The sequence below is a fragment of the Cnephaeus nilssonii genome, assembly GCF_951640355.1.
Source record: "Cnephaeus nilssonii genome assembly, chromosome: X".
Taxonomy (NCBI): Eukaryota; Metazoa; Chordata; class Mammalia; order Chiroptera; family Vespertilionidae; genus Cnephaeus; species Cnephaeus nilssonii.
In genome coordinates, this window is record NC_137071.1 from 27,417,650 (window position 1) to 27,440,765 (window position 23,116).

The 23,116-nt window shown below is 44.3% G+C and overlaps 1 protein-coding gene and 1 pseudogene across 6 annotated transcripts in view; one reads left to right on the forward strand and one right to left on the reverse strand.

The window, feature by feature from the left end:
* Positions 1-23,116, forward strand: part of CHM (CHM Rab escort protein) — a 259,080-nt gene that overhangs the window by 61,311 nt on the left and 174,653 nt on the right. Inside the window, exon 1 of one of the 5 annotated variants that reach the window (XM_079765430.1) lies at positions 12,168-12,336. The exons of 3 other annotated variants lie outside the window; for them this stretch is intronic. Coding sequence is in view for 1 of the 2 variants with exons in the window: in XM_079765429.1 (XP_079621555.1) it covers positions 22,080-22,096 (17 nt within the window). In the remaining variant the exon portion in view is untranslated. Of the gene's footprint in view, positions 1-12,167; positions 12,337-22,037; positions 22,097-23,116 lie in introns of those variants that run through there. One more of the 5 variants, XM_079765429.1, reaches the window with a different exon arrangement.
* Positions 1,278-4,076, reverse strand: LOC307096433 (endothelin-converting enzyme-like 1; annotated as a pseudogene). The gene has a single exon. The product of its transcript is annotated as an endothelin-converting enzyme-like 1 (transcript).

A 23,116-nucleotide genomic window follows, 5' to 3' on the forward strand; every position in this document is an offset into this window, starting at 1 on the left:
GGGCTGGGGGCAGCTCCTGTGTTGAGTGTCTGCCCCCTGGTGGTCAGTGCATGTCATAGTGACTGGTTGTTCCACCGGTCGTTCTACCATTTGGTTGATTTGCGTATTAGGCTTTTATTATATAGGATGTTGAGGTATGATCTCTTTATTCCCACTTTGCTGAGAGTTTTATCAAAAAAGTGTGTTGGATTTTGTCAAAGGCTTTTTTTGCATCAATTGATATGATCATGTGATTTTTGTCCTTCAATTTGTTTATATAATGTATCATGTTTATTGATTTGCAGATATTGTACCAGTGTTGCATACCTAGAATAAATCCCACTTGGTCATGGTATATGATCTTTTTAATGTGTTGCTGGATGCAATTTGCTAATATTTTGTGGAGGATTTTAGCATCTACTAGTATATTCATCAGGGATATTGGCCTATAATTCTCTTTCTTTGTAGTGTCTTTATCTGGTTTTGGAATTAGGGTAATGCTGGCTTCACAGAAAGAGCTTAGAAGTGTTCCTTTTCTTGAAATTTTGCAATAGTCTGATGAGAATCACTGTTATTTCTTCTTTGAATGATTGGCAAAACTCCCCTGTGAAGCCGTCCAGACCAGGGCTTTTGTTTGCTGGAAGTTTTTTGGTTACTGCTTCAATTTAATCAGTAGTTATTGGCCTATTCAGGTTTTCTGATTCTTCCTGATTGAGTTTTGGAAGATTGTATTTTTCTAGGAATATGTCCATTTCTTCTAGGTTGTCCAGTTTGTTGGAATAGCGTTCATTGTTCGTAGTATTTTATTACAACCCTTTATGTTTCTGTGGGGTTGGTTTTTACTTCACCTCTTTCATTTCTGATTTTGTTTATTTGGGTCTTCTCTCTTTGTTTCTTGGTGAGCCTGGCTAGAGGTTCGTCAATCTTGTTTATCCTTTCAAAGAACCAGTTCTTGGTTCTATTGATCTTTTGTATTGTTCTTTTGGTCTCTATGTCATTTATTTTCCCTCTAATCTTTATTATTTCCTTCCTTTTACTCTGGACTTTTCTTATTGCTCTCTTTCTAGTTATTTAAGTTGTAGGGTAAAGCAGCTTTGTTTACCAGACATAACATCAAGAACACAGGAAAGGTGGGGCCTGGAGAGTCTGGCCTGGCCACAGGCTCTGGCTGACTCGAGTTAAATCTGGGGACCCTGTATCTCTCCCCATTCCTTCCTAGAGCCCAACCTCATCCCTGCTCTGAGTCCTCCCTGAAGTGATGGACAGCAGGAGCTGAGGTCCTGGAGGAGTTGGGAAGGTAGGTGGCACACAGATTGGGGCCCGTGCCAGGTCCAGTGTCCAGCAAGAAGCAATTTTTGCAGGACAGTGGGGTCGTGCGAGTGGGTGGGGAGCGGCCAGCTCACCACGCAAAGTACTTATGAGCAGGGTTCATGAGCAAATCTTTAGGGCAATGGAAGGCCCGGCCAAACTCCTCAAACTGGGACAGACTGCCCATAACCGTATAGTGCTCAGGTGCATGCTTGTCGGTCAGCACCTGCTGGTAGATGGACTGTGACCGCCGTTTGATGAACCAATTCTGGGCAAAGGCAATGAAGAAGAGCTGGTTGTGTGTGTACTTGAGCCAGTGTAGTGGGTGTTCTGGGCTGTGCACCTGCACCCACTTCTGATAAGCATAGTAGGCCAGCTTGAGGCCCCCTATATCTACAATGTTCTCACCAAGTTTGTGCTTCCCATTCACCCACTGTTTGTAGACAGTGAAGTTGTAGTAGAGGTGAACGATGCATTCGGCCTTGCGCAGGAAGCGGCTGTAGGAGGCCTCTGTCCACCAGTGTATCAGGTGGCCTGCATAGTCATATTGCACCCCCCTACCCCCTCAGTCGTCGTAGTCATGCATCAGCTTGTGCCCGATGATAGTGCCAATGCCCCCGTAGTTCAGAGACTGTGGAAAATCAGGGTCATATAGTGTGGGCTTCAGGATACCAGCAGGGAACACCATCTAGTTCTTGTTGTGTAGATAGTAGGCATTGAGTGCTTGTGGAGGAAGCAGCCACGTGGACTTGTCCACCTCCTACCAGATCTTCTTGACTGAGAGCTGGATGCTAAAGCGGATGCTGTTTAAGATGTTCTTGAAATAGGTCTTCTCGTGGACTTCAAACTCATACTCCTTGTCCACGGCCTCGGGCTTGAGCAGAAAGTCTGTGTAGCCGACCATCGCCATCATGTACTGGAGCTTGACCCGAGCAGCTGCCTTGGTCTTAGCATCCATCCAGTCCAGCTTCTCCAGGTGCTGGCCCAAGATGTACTTGATGTCTTCTACCAGCTGCTGCACCTTGGTTTTGCTGGCAGCTGAGAAGTGTTCATGTACAAAGAGGGTGCCAAGAGCCATGCCAAAGTGGCAGTTGGCCTGGCCCAGGCAGACACGGGCCAGCTCCTGGGGCTTGTCACTCTCCTCTATCTCGCATGCCAACTCATGCAGAGCCTCTCGAAACGGTGCTGACAAATGCTCACTCAGGACCACCACCATGCGCCACACAAGGTAGTTGTGCAGGATACTTCGGGGTGTGGAGCAGATGAGCTGGGACACCTGCTGCATATAGTCCATGACCAGCAGCACCACCTCCTCATCCTCTGAGTAGTCCTCCTGGAAGATCTGGTCCAGCAGCCACTTCCACTGCAGATGGGGAGTTATCTTTTGCAGCTGTCCCAGTGTCACCTTGTTGCACATGGAGCTGACATCTCGATGGAGGTTATCATTCTCTGACACTGTGATGTTGGCCAGCCGCTGCTCCAGTTGCAGGATCTCCTGGGCCTTCTGCTCCACAGCATCAGCACCCAGTAGGCTGAGCAGGTGCTCCATGAACAATCGGTAAGCTTCCAGGATCTTCTCACTGTCCTCATCCTGAGCTAAGTACAGGGTCCTCTCCGGTAGGGTGAGCCCATCCTGGTCAATTCAGATAACATACTGTGAGGAGTTCTTGTCGTCCAGGCTAACGGTGAGTAAAAATAGCGCAGCAGCGCTGTACATGCCCTGCACCTTGTACAGCAGCCGGTTGAGGTCTCAGTGTACCGAGGACCCTGGGCACTCGTTAGTGCCACCCAGGTCCCAGCCTCCACAGTCTTCGATGACCTCAAGCGTGGGCCTCGGGCGGAACCTCTCTATCTTGCGCATGTTGGAAGGCATACACCTTGCACTGGGCCGCGCCAGCAGGTGCTGCATGTGCTCGTCCTTCTGCTCGCCAATGGCCACAATGGTGCTGTAGGTGAGCTTGTTGTTGGGGATGGCGTGGCGCTGTAGCCAGCCACCACATGCGAAGAATAGAAATCCTGACATGGGTCTATGCTGGTGTCCAGGTTGGCGGCCAGGAAGCAGGCAGCTCTTGCAAAGGCCTTGCATTCGGGGCAGCCCTTTGAGCAGGCGCCGCTGCCTGCCGCACCCGGGCACAGGTACTTGAGTGCCAGCATGGCGGCCAGGATGGCACGAAGGCCTGCAGTGAACACGAGCCCTGACAGCAGGCAAAACTTGCGCTGGTTCCAGCGCGGCAGCCCGGCCCAGGTCCCCGTGGTGCTGAGCTCAGCGCCCAATGGGAAGCTAGGGGGCAGCGAGGTCCCATGCGCGCCCCCTCCAACCTGTGCCGCACCGGCTCACATTCTTGACCTCCTGGAATTCCTTGTAGAGCGCAGTCATTGAATATGACTGTGCAGGCCTGGCGTGTGGTCTCTCCATCAGGTGAGCACCCGGGCTGAGCGAGAACAAAACAGGTTGAGCCCGTGACCAAGCCCAACCAGAGCCTGAGGCAGGTGGTCATTCTCTCTGTGTGCCCGCTGCCGCCACCTCCTCTCTGTTGTTTTTTGAGGTAGGCCCCTAGTAAAACAGGTATTAACTTCCCTCTCAGGACTGCTTTCATTGTGTCCCACAGATATTGGATTGTTTTGTTTTCATTTTTATTTGTTTCCAGAATGATTTTTTCTTCTTCTTTGATCTCTTTGGTAACCCATCCATTGTTTAATAGCATGCTATTTAGCCTCCCAAGTGTTTGATTGTTTTTATTGTAGTTGATTTCTAATTTTATAGCATTTTGATGTGAGAAGATGTTAGATATGATTTCAATCTTCTTGAATTTGTAGAGACTTAGCCTGTGTCCTAATATGTAGTCTATCTTTGAAAATGTCCCTTGTGCACTTGAGAAGAATATATATTCTGTAGCTTTGGGGTGGAATTTTCTGAAGGTGTCAATTAATTCCATCTGGTCTAGTGAGTTGTTTAGGATTGCTGTTTCTTTGCTAATTTTTTGTCTAGAGGATTTATCCAATGGTGTCAATGGGGTACTAAAGTCCCCAACTATGATTGTATTGCTGTCGATCTCTCCCTTGATACCTTCCTGAAGTTTTTTTTAATATATATTTTATTGATTTTTTACAGAGAAGAAGGGAGAGGGATAGAGAGTTAGAAACATCGATAAGAGAGAAACATCGATCAGCTGCCTCCTGCACACCTCCCACTGGGGATGTGCCCGCAACCAAGGTATATGCCCTTGACCGGAATCGAACCTGGGACCTTTCAGTCCTCAGGCCGACGCTCTATCCACTGAGCCAAACTGGCTAGGGCTTCCTGAAGTTTATTGATATATTTGGGTGCTCCTGTATTGAGTGCATATATGTTTACCAGAGTTATATCCTCTTGTTGAATCGATCCCTTTTAGTATTATGAAATGGCCTTCCTTATCTCTTTTAATGACCTTCAAATTGAGGTCAATTTTTTCCGATATAAGTATTGCAACACCAGCTTTATTTTTTTTTTATTTCCCTTTGCCTGAAAGAATTTTTCCATCCCTTCACTTTCAGTCTGTGTGAGTCCTTTGTTCTGAGGTGAGTCTCCTGTAGACAGCTTATATATGGGTCATGTTTTTTATCCGTTTCGCTATCCTATGTCTTTTGATTGGATCATTTAATCCATTTACGTTTAACACGTTAAGTGCCGTGTCAATCACTGGTGACTGACACTATACTTTCCGTCTGGAAGACAAAACAGGCTGGGCACTTAACGTGTTAAGGTTATTATTGACAGGTACTTGTTTGTTGCCATTCTTATTTTTATGCCTGTATTCCTTCTTCCAATTATGTTTTTTTCTTTTTACAACATTCCCTTTAGCATTTCTTGCATTGCTGGCTTGGTGGTAATAAATTCCCTTAGTCTTTTTTTTTTTTAATAAATCTTTATTGTTCAGATTATTACAATTGTTCCTCCTTTTTTCCCCCCATATCTCCCCATCACCCGATTCCCTGCCCCGCCCCCCCGATGTCCTTGTCCATAGGTGTATGATTTTTGTCCAGTCTCTTCCCATACCCCCCCCACAGACACCCCTTTCCCCCTGAGAATTATCAATCCACTCCCATTCTATGCCTCTGATTCTATTATGTTCACCAGTTTATTCTGTTCCTCAGATTTTTAATTCACTTGAGTTTTAGAATCACTTGTTGATAGATATGTATTTGTTGTTCATAATTTTTATCTTTACTTTTTTCGTCTTTTTCCTCTTTTTAAAGAATACCTTTCAGCATTTCATGTAATACTGGTTTGGTGGTGATGAACTCCTTTAGCTTTTTCTTATCTGTGAAGCTCTTTAGCTGACCTTCAATTCTGAATGATAACTTTGCTGGGTAGAGTAGTATTGGTTGTAGGTTCTTGCTATTCATCACTTTGAATATTTCTTGCCACTCCTGTCTGGCCTGCATAGTTTCTGTTGAGAAATCAGCTGACAATTGTATGGGTGCTCCCTTGTAGGTAACTAACTGTTTTTCTCTTGCTGCTTGTAAGATTCTCTCTTTGTCTTTTGCCCTTGGCATTTTAATTATGATGTGTCTTGGTGTGGTCCTCTTTGGATTCCTCTTGTTTGGGGTTCTGTGCGCTTCCTGAACTTGTAAGTCTATTTCTTTCACCAGGTGGGGGAAGTTTTCTGTCATTATTTCTTCAAATAGGTTTTCAGTATCTTGCTCTCTCTCTTCTGGCACCCCAAAAATTCGGATATTGGTACGCTTAAAGCCATCCTGGAGGCTCCTTATGCTATCCTCACACTTTTGGATTCTTCTTTCTTTCTGCCTCTCTGGTTGGGTGTTTTTTTCTTCCTCATATTCCAGATCTTTGGTTTGACTCTTTGGGTGTGGTGGTCTACTCTGTATATTCTTTATTTCAGACAGTGTATGCATAATTTCTGACTGGTCCTTTTCCATTTTTTTGGTATTCTCATTTAGGTCCTTGAAGGTCTCTTCAAGTTTCTCAGCGGTTTTTAGAAGATTCTTGAGTAACCTTATAAATATGGTTCTGAACACTGTGTCGTCCATTAGTTTGCTTTCATCTATCTCTCCTACTTGTGACATACTTCAATGTCTCCACATTTTGGCTGCCTCCCTGTGTTGATGGAGTGGCTTTGTGTGGTCGGTGACCTACAGGGTCCGGTAGCTCAGCTTCCCCAATCACCCTAGGTGGTCGCTCTTGGTACTCCCCTTTGTGGGCTGAGTGGAAAGTCTTGGTGTAGTTAAAAGCCCTGATTGCTGTTGGTACACTGGGAGGAATTGACCTCCGGTCCAATTGGTTGTGAGGGCCTGCTGTGTCTATAATGGAAGAATTGCTGTGCTGGAGACCCAGTAGGGCTTTGGTGCTCACTGAGTCTGCCTCTTGAATGTGTCCCTTATGAGATTGGTTGAAATCTGTTGTCGTCCACACCGACAGAAAAGTCCCTTTCACCGACCGATGGCCGAGAGTCCCGTAGGCGTCTGGGTCCCCCGTGTGTCCCCAGAAACTGGAGTTCAGAGTGGTTGGGATTGTTGGTATCACTGCGGGAATTGATCTCCAAGCCAGTTGGCTGTGAGGATCAGCAGTGTCTCCACTGGGAGAGCTTCTGTGCTCAGCTTGGATGGGGCGGAGTCTCAGAATGGTGCAGACAAACTTGGTTTCCCGTCTGCTCCGCCCTAAGAGGGTCGGTTTCTCCGTGCCCTAATCAATGGCTGCGTGCCTCTGAGAGAAGGCAGCTTTCGAGCCTCGTCCGCTGCCAAACAGAACAGTTTCTCCCCGACTGCAGCTGGATTTCAGTGCAGTCGGGAGGTTTTGTTTTTCTCCCAAACGAGAAAGCTAGCCACACAGCATCTGCTGCCCTCCCTCTCCACGTGCTGCGAGCAAGCCTGCTGCGTATTCAGCCGCCCACCCTTTCCGCGCTCACGGATCTCCGCACCTCCACAGCTCCTGAGGCTCAGTGCCCCCCTCTTTTTTTCTCTAGTTGTAGGTTTTCCCACTCTGCCAGCTTTCCGGTGGTTCTGGACGGTGTGCGCTCTGTTTTCCAGTTGTAGTTTCAAAATTGTTGTGGTAGGCAACAATTAGGTGTTTACCTTATGCTGCCATCTTGGTTTCTCAAATTCCCTTAGTCTTTTTTTTTTTTTGTCTGCGAAGTTCCTGATTTTCCATTCAATTTTGAATGATTGCCTTGCTGGCTAGAGTATTCTTGGATTTAGTCTCTTCCTTTGCCTCACTTTGTATACTTCATTCTATTCCCTTCTGGCCAGATGTGTTTCTGTTTAGAAATTAGTTGATAGTCTAATGGGAGATACCTTGTAGGTTACTTTCTGTCTTTCTGTGGAGCCTATAAGATTCTTACTTTATTGTTGATTTTTGCCTTTATTGCAATATGTCTTGGTGTCGGTTTTTTGGGTTCATCTTGGTTGGGACTCTGTGTGCTTCTTGGACTTGTGTGACTTTTTTCTCCCCAAAGTCAGGGAAGTTTACTGTCATTATTTTTTCAAACAGGTTTTCTATTCCTTGCTCAGCTTCCTCTCCTCTGCCACCCTATTATACTGATGTTGTTTTGTTGTGTGTTGTTCCAAAACTCCCTTAGACTCTCTTCATGCTTTTAATTTATTTTTCCAATTGCTGCTCTGTTTGGGTGTTTTTTCTACCTTGTCTTGTAACTCACTGATTTTTGTCCTCATATTCTTCTAGTCTACTGATGAAACCTTCCATTATGTTCTTTATTGATTTTTGCCTTTATTACACTATGTCTTGGTGTTGTGTTTTTTGTTTTTTTTTTTTTTGTTTCATCTTGGTTGGGACTCTGTGTGCTTCTTGGACTTGTGTGAAGTGGAATTTTCTGAAGGTGTCAATTGAGCCTGTGACTAAGCCCGACCAGAGCCTGAGTGGGGCCAGTGGTCATTCTCTCCGTGTGCCCGCCGCCTCCTCTCTGTTGTTTTTTGAGGTAGGCCCGTAGTGGTATTAACTTCCCTCTCAGGACTGCTTTCATTGCATCCCACAGATTTTGGATTGTTTTGTTTTCATTTCCTCTTGATTCTTACACATGTTGGTGAATTTCCTGTCAAGCCTTTTGAGCATCTGTATAACCATTACTCTGAATTCTTTCTCTGACCAATTGCTTGCCTCTGTTTTATTTATCTCCTTTTCTGGTGATTCCTCCTTTTCTTTCATATGGGGTTTGTTTCTTTGTCTTCCCATTTTTACGGATCCTTTGTGATTGTTTCTGTGTATTAGATCAAACAGCTATGCCACCCAGATTTTTTGGATTTGTCTTATGTAGTAGATGTTTTGTTCGATCCAGTGGTACAGTCTCTCAGGTTTTTTGGCCTGGGTCTTCTAGGGAAGCCCCCTACTTGAGATATTTGGGTTTTCTTGATGTAGTTCAGTCTTGAATGTTATTGTCCCTTTCGTGGATGGTCTTCTCTCAGGGTGTCTGATTATGTGGCTCACTTTCTACCATGTCGTGCCAACCATTGTGGAGGTGCTGAATGAACAGCACAAAATAAAACTTGACACAACACAACACAAAAGGAACAGAACATGAATGTACACAAGACACCTATAATCCCAATAAAAGGATCACCAGAGAAAAGAGAATTAGGAGAGAGAAAAAAGACCATAAATGATAGCAAGAAATGATAACAATAAAATAGAAAAGAAAAGAAAAAAGAAAAGAGAGAGAATATGGGGAGATAACACAATAAAACAAATGATTATACCAACCCCCCCCCCCAAAAAAAAAATCCACCCAGAAAAGGGGGGATAGTCAGAATCTGTAGAGGTAGAGCTTAAATACAGAAAATAAGGTTAAGGAAATTGATGAATAGTGGAAGGACCACTGTTTAGTATAGAAGAGGTGAAAAAGAATGAGTGGATAAGAAGAAAAAATAATTATTTATTAAAAAGGATAATATAGGGGAGAGCAGATAGGCCTGAATTTAGGGAGTGAAACTAATTAAAAATTTAGAAGAAAAGAGCAAGAGAGGAGCAGGAAAAAAGATTGAGTAGCAAAGAAAGAAAAGAGAAGGAGGAATGGAGTAGGAGTAGGGAAGAGGAAATTTTTTATATGAATAAGCCAACTGAAACTACAGTAATAATAAGACATCAATAAAGCAGATCAAGAAGATCAATTTTTAACAAGGGGTAAAAAGAAAGGAAAGAGAAAACCCAAGTCAGGGATAGGAGAAGAAAAACAGGATGAAAAAGGGAGAAGCGAGGAAGAAAAGTTGAAGAAGAAAAAAAAAGAAAATAACAATAAAAAAGTAAAGAAAATAAAAAATAAAAAAAAATAGTAAAAAAATTATTTAAAAAATTAAAAAAAGTGAAGTGTCATTTGCTTCAGCCACTTTTTAATGCCCTATAGGAGCTGGTTTAGGACCCCACTCTTCTGTTCTGTCTGCCAATTCTGGGCTTCCTGTTAGGTAGTTATGTGCTGATCACTGTCAGGCACTGTCTTTGGAATTCAGCACCATGTTGATGTTCCAAGCGATCCACTGCTACTCTGCTAGTGTCTGTCTCCACAGACCTTGGCTGCAAGCAGGTGGGACCAATCAGCCCGCTTTGCCTGTCTGCCAGCTGTCAATTTTAATCACTCAAGCATCTGTTTCTGACAGGGTTTTAGGTTGGGGTGGTGCTGTTTTGCTTTCCAGGAATCATATTGATGTTTTTTCCCTGACCCAGAGCTATTCCTCTGCGAGTGGCCCAAGATATTACTCTGGCCTTGGTTGGTCAGAGATCCTTGTATGGAGACCATTGGGGTTGGCTAGCAACCTGCAGTTTTTATCAGTGTAGTTTCCAGAATAGTGAGGCAGACCGGCCCTTCTTCCAACCCAGTCATTGAGGGCTCTTAGGGGCTATTCAAAGCCTTTTTTCCCTTTGTATAGCTAAAAATGCAGGCAGGGTTTGGCAGGCTTTATTACCTGCCTTGAGGCTATTGGGAGGGACTCGCTTTTCTGGAGAGAAATGGCCTCTTAGGTTTGGAAGGTTATTAATGTTCCAATACCTGAGTCCTGATCACATTTCCATGCCCTGCTTCCCTCCCCAGTCTTTCCTGAGGCACCTCAACTCTTTGCCTCTCCCTGCTTCGCAACCTCTGGTGAGTTCTTGCAACTGAATAGTCCTATATTCTCATTTAGCAAATAAAACCAAGGATAAAACAAAAGCAAAACCACCATGAAACTGCAGATTTCTCTCCCACCAGTACCGTGCTGCTCAGGTGGCTTTTCAGACGGCCTGTCAGGGTGCAGCCTTTCGTGGCTATAGTCTAGATTTCCTGGGTGCCAGCACCCCTGTGGCTTTTCCTTTTCTCAGTTGGGTGTTATGCCTGTCGCCAAGGGACGCAGCTTTGGTGCAATTCAGCTTCCTCATCACCTTCTTGGCCCAGTGGCTGGGTGGCCGGGCCCTCTCCTGCCCAGATCCCTGTTCCTACCATTCTTCAGGCATCCTGGGCTCTTCCTTGTTGATAATTGTCTCCTCAGATGTGCCTAATTTGTTAATCCTGGGTGGATCTTCTCCAATTTAGTTGCATTTCTACTCTGGCCCCAGGACAAGGTGCACAACACATTTGCCTATTTGGCCACCATTTTCTTCTTGATTTCTTATTAGAGGCAAATGTTTTGTGGCTTAATAAAGCTCTATCTCATTGAGTCACCTCAGAAATTGCATTTTTAGTAGTCTGTCAAATCAATTTTATGATATTTTTCTGCACTGGAAATTAACTCTACATATATAGAGTTAAATGAAAATTTAGGTATGATGCCTTGTTTCTGTAATAAAAAGACTAAAATACTCTGTCTTGATGGTCTATGATTATTAGCTTCTGAAAAAAGGAAGGAGTATTGATTCAACAGCTACTCCTACTGTGAAGTTATTTTTAGTAGCTTTTACTTTGTGGAAATTGAGGTCTGTTTATGTTTTCTTTAAGGCAAAAATAAGATAGCATGGATCTTTCTCTTTTACTGAAATACTTGCACATAATGCAACTAAGATAACTCAAAGATAAGTACTTGAAAGATTTTAGACTTAAGCTATTACAAAAAATAGGGAATTAAAAAAAACTATATCACGTAGAATAAAATTTTTTTTTATCTTTTATTATTTAGATAAAATAAAACAGTGCTGGCCTGTAAAGGTGAGACAAATATATATGAAGTATCAAAGAATCAAGTGTTTCCTCATTTTCTTCTTTTAGTATCCCCCCATGTTAAAAAAACATATTTCATGATTTCTGTGGCACTAATTTATGAGTGAAAGTAATTTTCATTTGTTTGACCAGTTAACTACCACATGTCTAAAATGGAAACCATCTCCACATGCCACGATATTTTGAATTTAATTTAAAAAATCAATTTGCAATGAATATTATAAAAACAAATATATTACTCACAGTTTGGGCGTTCTTGAATATTTTTAGCTGAAAATTCTCATGGAAAATGATTTTAAAGTTGGTCAGGGCTGCCACTTAGGGAAAACATTTTTATTTATAGATGCTCGTGGCATGTGGGGAAGGTCCACAGCTTGCATCTACAGGCGCTTATGGCATCCAATGGGTTAACCTATTTTAGTATTCAAGACACTGTATGCTATTAAATACATTGTCATCTATATATATAAAGAGCCAGGGTCTGTAACATCCAAAACAACTGAAGGGATGACTATGACCGAATACCAGGCTGTATGCGCAGCAGACTCAGGTGGACGGGGACTGGCGAGCGGGCTGAACTCTTGGAGAGTGAGAGAGGTGGGGCTGATCAGCAGCTGCCGCTGCTGATGGTGAAGCCTAGAGAAAGAAGCAAGGTCTGATCTGCAGCCTCCGTGGCAGCTGCTGATCAGCCCTTGCCTCTCTCTCTCTCCAGGCATCGCCAGCAGCCCCGCCTCTCTGATCAGGCCCAGATATAGGCCTGGAGATGCTAACAGGCATAGAAACTGACCAATCAGAACCAAATCTGGGTGAACTGCGAGGAGCCAATGGCTGCCTAGGAGGCGGAGCTTTTGACGCTGACTGGCGTAGAAACCGACCAATCAGAACCTAATCTGGGTGAACTGCGAAGGCAGAACCTAAGGTGGGTGCTGAGGAGGGGTTTTAAGGACAACAGCTGTTTGGTGTATGGTGTAAGAAAGCGGTTCAATTTTTTAATGACCAGTTTGGCAGTAATAGTGCATATCACTGCCTATCAGTCCAGATATAGGGATTATGTATTTTTGTCTGCCAAGGACATCTCCTGATGAAAAAGGCTCCCCCCCCATTTAAGCAATACTAACCTATATAATCTATACTACTAAAAGGGTAATATGCTAATTAGACTGGGTCAACTGGTCATCTTCTGGACGTACGACTTCCTTCCAGACAAAGACATGGTGGTGGGGGCCGAGGCAGAGGCAGTTAGGGGCAATCAGGCCAGCAGGGGCTTAGGGGCAATCAGGCCAGCAGGGGAGGGCAGTTGGGGGTGGAATCAGGCTGGAAGGGCAGGGCCACTGGGTGCGAGATCAGGGCAGCCAGGGAGGGCATTTGGGGGTGAAATCAGGTCGGCATGGGAGGGCAGTTAGCAGCAATCAAGCAGGCAGAGGCAGTTAGGGGTGATCAGGCCAGCAGGGGAGAGCAGTTAGGGGTGAGATCAGGCTGGCAGGGGAGGACAGTTCGGGGCAAGATTAGGCTGGCAGGGGAAGGCAGTTAGTGGCGATCAGGCAGGGGAGAGCAGTTAGGGGCGAGATCAGGGCAGTTAGGGGCGAGATCAGGCCAGCAGGGGAGGGCCATTGAGGGTGAGATTAGGCCGGGAGGGGAGGGCAGTTGGGCGTGACCAGGCTGGTAGCAGAGGGCAGTTGGGGGCGAGATCAGGCCAGCAGGGGAAGGCAGTTGGGGGCGAGATCAGGCCTTCAGGGTAGGGCAGTTAGGGGTGAGATCAGGATGGCAGGGGAGGGTATATGGGGGTGAGATCAGGCAGACAGAGGCAGTTAGGGGTGATTAGGCAGGCAGGCAGAGGCATTTAGGGGCAATCAGGCAGGCAGACAGGTGAGCAGTTAGGAGCCAGTGGTCCCAAATTGCGAGAGGGATGTCCAACTGCCGGTTTAGGTCCGCCATCAAGCCCCACCAGGGGAGGGCTGTGGCCTGAGGTCTCCGTCAAGCCCTGCGGGGCGGGGGCGCAGCTTGAGGTCCCTCACCCCAGCCAGGCGCCATGCACCCTCAGGTTCCTGCTGTTTGGTCATGACGTTACTGTGCACTGGCTAATTTGCATATTCCTCTACTATATAGATTACTAAAGGCCTGGTGCACGAAATTCATGCACAGGTGTGGTCCCTAGGCCTGGCCATTGATCAAAGCCCAAGCCTCTGGTGTGGAAGGGCAGGTCCCAGCTGATCTCTGGGGCCTGGGCAGCACCTGGGTCCCCAGGCTGCCTTGCACCCCCCTCTGCCTGACTCATGGCACCCAAGTCCCCACGTAGAGATTCAGTGAGCGGGGCTGGATGCCGCAGGCCGGGGTGCAGCATGGGCCTTTGGGCCGCCCAGTGGTGCCACACGGAAGCCAGGCAGGCAGCATGCTCTCTCCAAGCCGGCCTTGCAGACTCGCTCCTGCAGTCCTGGCGGCTGCAGCCCAGCTCACCTGGAAGAGGTTGCACAGGTCTGGGGCAGGCTCCTTGTGGGCACCTGGCACCTGAGCATGGGTAAGCATGCACCTGGCATCCCGGGGGAGGGTAGCAGGTGGAGTGAGTGAGCTTGTTGGGCACCCCACATTCTCACCACACCTCCATCCCCATCACCCCTGCCCCCAGGTAGCCGGCGAGAGGTTGCAGCACATCGCTGACGCCCGCCATGTTCCGCGCCACCCCCTGGTGGTCAGCACACGTCATAGCGAGCAGTCGAACTCCCGGTCGAACTCCTGGTAGAGGGGACAATTTGCATATTAGGCTTTTATTATATAGGATTCCCCTATGCCCAAAATGCTATTCCATCACAAAACTAATGATGGAACTAGTCAAACCAGTCATAACTATTCAAATCCAATAGCATCTTCTCTGTGTGGACTTCAGCTCTCCTATATATAATCAGAAGAATCGATTTCTGCAGTAATTCTGCATATCCTATATAATAAAACCCTAATACCCAAGTAGACCGAATGGTGGTACAACCAGTCACTATGACGCACACTGACCACTATGGGGCAGACGCTTAATGCAGGAGCTTCTCCCTGGTGGTCAGTATCCTCGCACAAGGGGAGCGCCGCTCATCCAGAAGCTGGGCTCACGGCTGGCGCAGCTTCGGTGTCGGGAGCCTCTCCCGCTTCCCAGGCAGCACTAAGGAGCAGCGAGCCTGGCTTTTGGCTGAGTGGTGCTCACGCTGCTCAGCCAGTAGCCCTGAGTCGGGCTCATGGCTGGCAAGTGCAGCAGCGGTGGCAGGAGCCTCTTCTGCCTCCAGGGCAGCTTTAAGGACCCCTTGGGGGATTTCTGCCAAGGGGTCCCAGACTGTGAGAGGGCACAGGCTGAGTTGAGGGATCCCGCCCTCCCCCAGTGCACAAATGTTGTGCACTGGGCCTCTAGTACTTCCATAAGAGCTTTGTCATACTGTCTTATAATTACACTATGAATGTTTCCTCTGATTTGACTAGAAGCAACTTAAGGGCAAGGGAGTAGTTTGGTCATTTTGGAACCCTTAATGCACAGTAACAATTATTAACTAAGACAATTAATGCATTGCTATTAATCAAGGCTTTAGGATTAAATGGACCTGGGTGCAAATCCCCAGCTGTGCCTCTTATTACTTGCATGACCTCAGCCAAAAACCTCACAGAGGTTACTTTTTAAAGCCTCAGTTACTTTTTCTGTAAAATAAGAATAAAAGCATTCAAAGCAGTGCTCAGCACATAGTAAATTATTATCATCATCCTCCTTACAAATTATGGACACAGGAGAACATGCTCAATGTCTCCAGTTCCCTTTCCCCAGCAATTACCAAAGTCCAGAGCTAGCCGGGCACAACCAGGTTCACTGACAACCCTAAGAAGGAAGATAGATGATAGATGATAGATAGAGATAGAAATATAGAGATAGAGAGACAGTGAGAGACAAGAATGGGGAAACTACTGAGAGAAGGACAGAACTGACAGATCAAAGGATTGAGGACTGCTGATTTCCTCTCTCTTTTCCCCTATCCTCTACTTCAGAGTAGTCATAGCTCCTAAAATTTAATCCTTCCTTTGTTATGGAAAGACAAATCAAACTCCATTTACATTAATAGGATAAAAAAGGAAATTACACTGACAGGAAAAAGCTTTAAGCTTTACTGCAGTAGATCACTCTGCTTCCAGCTGTGAAGCTGATTAATATCCTTCAAACCCCCAATGAGCTGGTAGGTACAGTTGCCATTTCAAAGTAAAAAATCAAAAAAAGACAAACAAAACAAGGGAAAAGAAAAATAAAAAAATAAAAAGGAAAAAAGATTTACCTTCATTTTCTTTTCAAAAGACAATGAATGATAAAGTAGTTGCTCAAGGGGGCTGGGGGGATAGAGGGAGGGAGATGTGGTGAAAAAATACGTATATACATTCAATTATCTTTGCATGTAGTTTTCTATGTTGTTGGAATGCTATCCTAATTGAAACCCACTGAATAAAGCTAGTCAAAGTTGGTAATATCAAGAAAGAAGCTGATGTACCATGATTTCTGCAAAGAGCTATCTCAGTCAATCTAGTCTTTGAGCTCTATGGGGAAAAATCCTCCTTATGCAAGAACTGTCATTTGTAAACGAAGCTCCTGTCATACAAATTTCAGTGACCTAAATATAAAATGATATTTCTATTTCAAAACCATAAAAATTTGCAAATGGCTTCGAGATATCCCCCCCCCCCCCACACACACACACAATGCCCTCTAAAATAAAGGCTAACCATATTCCCGATGATTTCAAAGTAAAAGCATTTTAGTGAACCTGCTACATTTTGTCAGATGTGCTGACAGCACCTCAGATTTTTACATGTATCCCACTGGGCCCTCACAGTGATGTTTCAAGGTAGGTTGTACACTATACTCTCTTTACAGTTGACGAAAACATAAGTCACAAAATAATCAGTGACAGAGTAACAACTTGAATCAGGTATCTTTGACTCTCAAGCCCCATATTTGTTTGTTTTCTAACCCTACGGGCTTATCTTATTAAAAGAGCACAGGCTTTGCAGTAAGATGGACCTGAGTTTAAAATTCGCCTTAATAAATATGTGGCATTGGACAAGTTATTTCAGTTCTCTGAGTTTGTTTCCTCACCTGCAAAAGGAGGGGAATTAGATTTCTTTTAGAGAATTGTAAAAAGAATTAAATAACTTAATATTTGTAAAGTACCTAATACAGTATAGAGCAAATACTCAGTAAACAGTAACTATTATCATTATATTTAGTGGCCCAGTGCATGAAATTCGTGCATGGGGGGTGGGGGGGGGGAGTGTCCCTCAGCCCAGCCTGCACCCTCTCCAATCTGGGACCCCTCAGGGGATGTCTGACTGCTGGTTTAAGCCCGATCCCACAGGGCAGTTGGACATTCCTCTCACAGTCCGGTACCACTGGCTCTTAACCGCTCACCTGCCTGATCGCCCCTAACCACTCTGCCTTGCCGGCCTACTCACCCCCAACTGCCCCCCCCCGCCGGCCTTCTCGCCCCCAACTGCCCCCCATTGCTGGCCTGATCGCCCCCAACTGCCCCCCCATCAGCCTGCTTGTCCCCAACTGCCCCCACCGCTGGCCTGATTTTTCCCAACTGCCCCCCGCCGCCAGTCTGCTCGCCCCCAACCGCACCCTCTGCTGACCTGCTCACCCCCAACTGCCACCCCCTGCCGGCCTGATTGCTCTCACTTGCCCCACCTGCCGGCCTGCTCGCCTCAACTGCCCTCCCCTCCTGGCCTGATCGCCCCTAACTGCCTTTGCCTCGGCCCTGCCACCATGGCTTTGTCCAGAAGGATGTCCAGAAGGTCTTCCAGAAGGTCTCCCGGTCTAATTAGCATATTACCTTTTTATTAGTATAGACTAGTGGCCCGGTGCAGAAAATTCGTGCAAGGGAGGGGTTCCTTCAGCCCAGCCTGCAGCCTCTTCAATTGGGGACCACTTGGGGGATGTCTGACTGCTGGTTTAGACCTCAGGCTGTGCCCCAGGCCCCAGCACCAGGCCAGGAGACCTCAGGCCACACCACCGCCCCGGTGCCGGGCCAGGAGACCTCAGACCGTGCACCCTGCCCCAGCACTGGGCCAGGGGACCTCAGGCTGCACCCCCTGCCTGGCGGGGCTTTATGGGGGACCTCAGGCCGTACCCCTTGCCTGGCGGGGCTTGACGGGGGATCTCAGGCTCTGCCCCCTGCCCCGGCGCCAGGTTGGGAGACCTCATGCCATGTTCCCCACCCCAGTGCCAGGTCGGGGGATCTCAGGCCGTGCCCCCTGACCCGGCGCTGGGCTGAGGAACCTGAGGCTGCACCCCCCGTCCGGCAGGGCTTGACTGGGGACCTGAGACTGTGCCCCCCACCCGGCGCCGGGCTGGGGGACCTGAGGCTGCGCTCCCTACCTGGAGGGGCTTGGTGGGGGCGGGGCCTGCCAGGTCTAGGTCTCCTGCGTTTTCGAAGCATGTGCAGGTCTTGGGCGGGGACTTGACTCTGGGTCCTGCAGTGTGCCCCAGACTCTGACAGGAGGGAGATTTTCATATACATTTTACTAATTTTATTTCATCTCTGACACTTCTATTATAGAGAAAGGGCAAATAGCAATATTAAAATATTTCCTCTTATTAATTCTCTTTTAAGGTGCACAATTTCATTCACCGGGCCACTAGTGTTAATAAAAGCAGAAGGAAGTGCAGGCACTTGGCTCACTCAGGCAACATTGGGTCTGTGGTTCTGGCTGATGCGTTTGATTCATTGCAGAGAAGGGTGATGTCCAGAGATAAGGCTGGAGAATTAAGTTGGAACTAAGTTTTAAAGGGTCTTATAGTGATGCTAAGGATTTTTGACTCTACTCTAGAGGCATTAATGAGCCATTAAACATCTTTAAGCCAGGGAATGGTATAATATGGCCTGCCAAGACCTGATCACAGTGGCAGTCATGTGGAAGTTAGGTTGGAAATGGAAGGAACTAGAGGCTGGGAAACCTTTGAGGAGGCTAATGAATAAACATGGTAAGAGATAGGCACTGGTGGCAGGTTTGGCAAAGATAGAATGGGTTTGAAAAATTATCTATAGTTGACATGTGAGCAATGAATGATGAGTGAGTTCAAGCATTTTTGGCCTAGGAAGCAGTAAGAATGGTGCTGCTATTTATTGAAATAGGGAAACCAAGAGGAAAGTCAAGTTGGATCTGAGGGACATAAACAAAAAATTAGCCTTTTGGACAGGTAGAGATTAAAGTTAATCTGGGATATTTATTGAAGATAGATGTCAAATAAGTTGATGACTCATGATATGTATCTTCAGCCCAGAAATAGCTATGAGTCTGGAGCTCACCAGCAGGGCTAGATTCAGGACACCAAGTTGTGAGTCATCAGCGGGAAGTGATAATTGAGTCAGTAGGAATAGATGAGATCACAGAGGAAAACAAGAATTGAGGGCAACCTTTGCACATTACCTGGCTTGGTGTCTTAAAATGGATTTGGATGTGTGGACTAGTGTCCAATGACTAATAACTTTTAAACACAAGACAGTCTTTCTCCAGCCCCAATAACTGGGAACACACCATAGTATTTCATTCTGGTAGACTGATCTGATTGCCAAAGAAACTTCCTATAGTTGCAGGGGAGTCTTTTAAAACCAAGTAAGGGCCTGGTCTTCTTCTCTAACATTAGAATTGCATCTGCATAGTCCACCAAGGAGACCCACCCTCCTTTATCTTGGAATAAGGGGATGATGAAAGGAGCTAAGCTTTCTCCTGTGTCAGGTATGTGGAGCTTTTACTGAATGGGAATTTGTGAAGAAAGTTAAATCCAATATGTCCCCAAGCCTATTCTGTTATTTGTGAACCAGGAGATAGAAATGTGTCATGATTCTTTGTAGTACTGTACTCCAACCAAATTTAAATAAAATAGTGACTCTTTTAATGTGCATACTGTATCGTACTCAATAATAGCTGGAAAAGCAATATTAGTAGATATGCCACTTATTTTTCTACTCCTACCATATACAGAAAGATATTTGTGCACATTAAATATGAGACATACAATAAAATTATTTGTAGTTAGGTCCTAGAAATGACTAGGCCCTCCAGCTCTGTCTTTAGAGCAGATATAGTCATGAAGTTATTATCCCATTTTCATTATCTAGATGAATTGCTGAAGCAAAACGAAAATTAAAAGTTCATTCCATTGCCTGGAATCCAGATGTCAGGATTTGTATTATATACTTATGTTTATAATTTTAAATATTCTAATCTTATAGATTATAGGAGACAGTGTTATGTAATGGAAAGAGCATAGGCTTTGGGGCCTGATATGCCCTGGGCTTAAATCCACGCTTTGCCATTTTCTAGGTGAGTGAGTTAAATAAGATACTCAATATCATGGTTGGTTTTAGTTTTTTCTAATTTTAAAATGGGGATAATTATAGCATCAATCTCTCAGGATTCTTATGAAGATTAAGTGAGATAATGAATGGAAAATGACAAGCTCAATATACATAGTATTCTGTTTTTCTCCTTCCCTTAACATGAGTTTAGCCAGCATTTCTCAAAATATATTCTGTTGAACTCTATTCCCTCCAAATGCTTTTTTACAAAATGCTTATTGTTCAACTTAATTAGTTCAGTCTTGGAGAGAACAGACATTAACATATTTAATGGTTCTGAGAAGCTCAATCATGAACAATTTTTTGGTGGTGGCTTAACTTTTTAAATAGCATTTTCCAAATTTATTTTGTCATTGTACCTTTTTTTTTTTTTTTTTTTTAATTGAGAACACCTATTACTAGCCCATGCTATTGATGGGATACATTTTGGAAAAGATGAGTTTAATTATCAGGTCCAGGTGATATTCCATATCTGTTTGGCCTCATTGAGCATTATAATATCACTAGAAGCCTGGTGCATGAAAATGGGTTGGGGGGGGAAATCCCTCAGCCTGGCCTGCCCCCTCTCACAGTTTGGGAGCCCTCAGGGGATGTCCTACTGATGGCTTAGGCCCTCTTCTCTGTGGGAGGTGACCAGGCCAATCAGGGGATGGTGCCTCCCCCATCACCCTGCTGCTGCTGCCACTGCTGGCTGCCGTGGCTGCGAGGCCTGAGCCCTGGGCCTCGCAGCCGCCAGGGTTCACGGCTGCCTGAGCCCACGGCTGCTAGAGCCCTGGGCCTCACAGCCTCCAGGGCTCATGGCTGCCTGAGCCCACGACTGCCTGAGCCCCGGCCCTCGCAGCAGCTATGGCTTTGTCTGGATGGACTTCCGGAAGATGTCTGCTCTAATTAGCATATTACCCTTTTATTAGTATAGACATTGACTAAATGATGCTAGCCCATTTAGAAGTTTTGGGTTGCTTATCTCACAATAGGATTAGGATTCAGGAGATTGAGTTTCCATTTCAGTTCTGCCATTCTTCCATTGTCATTAAAAAAACCTATGTGAAAATAGTAAAATAAGTTTGAAAATTAAAAATGCTGTCAGTGGAAAGTGGTATAACAACTCTACTAGGAAATTGTAGGAGCAGTAATACTAGAATGGGGGTGTCTACAAGTTGAGTTGTGTTGCCTCCCTTTTTCACTGAGCATACTTGGACCCCTTCAGCTATCTGCCTGAAAACATTTTCAACTCCTGGGTTTCTTAATAATTAAAAATGATTCTCAGATGCATGTGCCTGAATGTCAGTAGCTCTGTCTTTTGTCAGTGTTTTTGTACTTGCTTACAGAAGCCATTTCCCAATACATCATGTAGCTATGGCTGTTGCTGAGTATTAAATACTAAATTGTAATTAAGATGCACAATGGAAAAGAAGATTGTTAGGATTTATGTAACAGATTTACTTAATAGATTTAATGTTTAGCCTTCTGAGATTGTATAACTTTATGTCTATCTATAATGTATTTCTTTTCTATTAGTTCACATTAAGCAAAGTGAAGTTGCTTTAACATTAATCTCTTGGGGGAAAGGATGAGAAATCTCTTGTTACTGTTGTAATACTAGTTTTTTTCTTTTTTTTTTTTTTATTGGTTAGTGTTAATGAAGACAGTTATATAATTCATTTCCTTCCTGTGTCTGGAAAAATTTAGGTGGTACTCTGAGTAAGCTTTGTAAAACTTTAGAAAGATTAAAACCATGTTTTCTGTAGTTTTAAGGTCAACATTTCACACAATGGGGAGTTACACCTCAGTATTATGATTATTGGGCTCTTCTATCTTTGAAAATAAAAATGTCCATTTGTGATTTTTTTATTACTTTAGCTGAAATTTTTAGGTCATTTTCCCATCCTGAAACTTAGAGGGCTTTAGACACTATTTTTATGGTTTGCTCTTTAAATACTGTGAATACTCATTTTCTAGTTCCACAAAGAGATTCTAGTTTTACGGGAGACTTTTTTCATCATATAAAATAGTATTCCTGGCAACAGAGATAAATGTCATCTTTCATCATAAACAGGTTTTTCTTTTACTTGATGTACAGAGGCAGTTTTGACACAAAATTGGCAGAAAATGTTGCATTCCCCCCTTATTTTTCTCCCCCCCCTTTATTTATTTATTTATTTTGTCAGGAACTTCTGACTTTACCCTTAAAATGTAACTATGGGATTTTAGAAACAAAATTAGTAACCTAGTGTTGTTATTCTCTACAGAAACAGTAAATTGAATTTGAATGTCAGAGTTCTGAAGCTATATGATTAAAGATAAAATGTAAGAACATACTTGGTGGTCTTTAATTTTTACTATTTCTATTGCATAATGTTATAGAGAGCATATTAGAATGTTACATTGATTTTTTTCTTTTTTTGTCATACTGATTCTGATATCTAAAGTCTTGGACTTTATCCTTCAGGGATATTATAAGCCATATTTAGAACCATATAAATACCAACATGAGTTTAGTCAAAATCTGTTGGTTTTATAGTGAGTTTATTAATGTTACCATCTTTTGTCAGAAAGACCACACTAATGAAAACCATGTTTCACCTTTTACATACATAATTGGATGAGATCACCAGATGCTAATGTTAAGAGCACATAAACAGGAAAAGTTGAAAATGGGAGCTGCATGGAAAAATACTAGAACCAATTAGCTCTGTCAAAGACCATATGACCAAGTATAGGGGAGGAAAATAGATTTTGACCATGAACAAACTTCAGGTCATTTAATAATGGAAAGAAACAGCAAGTTGGCCCTTCTTAGAATTTTTTTTTAGACTTTTGATATTAGCAGAAAATAACGTGGAAATTGGTACATCATGGTCAGTGTTTGAAAACTCATTAGATTAATTTTGGTTTTCTTATATTTTATTATAAATTTCAGACATACAGAAAAGTTGAAAGAAATTGTACTGTGAGCACCTATATATATATATCTACCACCTAGATTCTACCATTAACATTTTGCTGCATTTGCTTTATTACATAGCTATCCATGTATTCATTTTTCTGTCCGTCAATTTTTCTATCTTATTGGTTTATGCATTTCAAAGTAAGTTGTACACATTCCAGTACCTTCAATTTGAAACATTTTATCATGCATATAATTAACTAGAGCTCAGAATTTATTTATGGGTCTTTTTTTCAAGATAAAATTACATGCAGTGAAATGTACAGATCTTAACTGCAGTATGTAATAAGTTTTGACAAATGCATACACTTGGTGTAACTAAGAACTTTATCAAGATAAAGAACATTGTAATCACTCCAGAACGTTCCCTCATCCCTCTT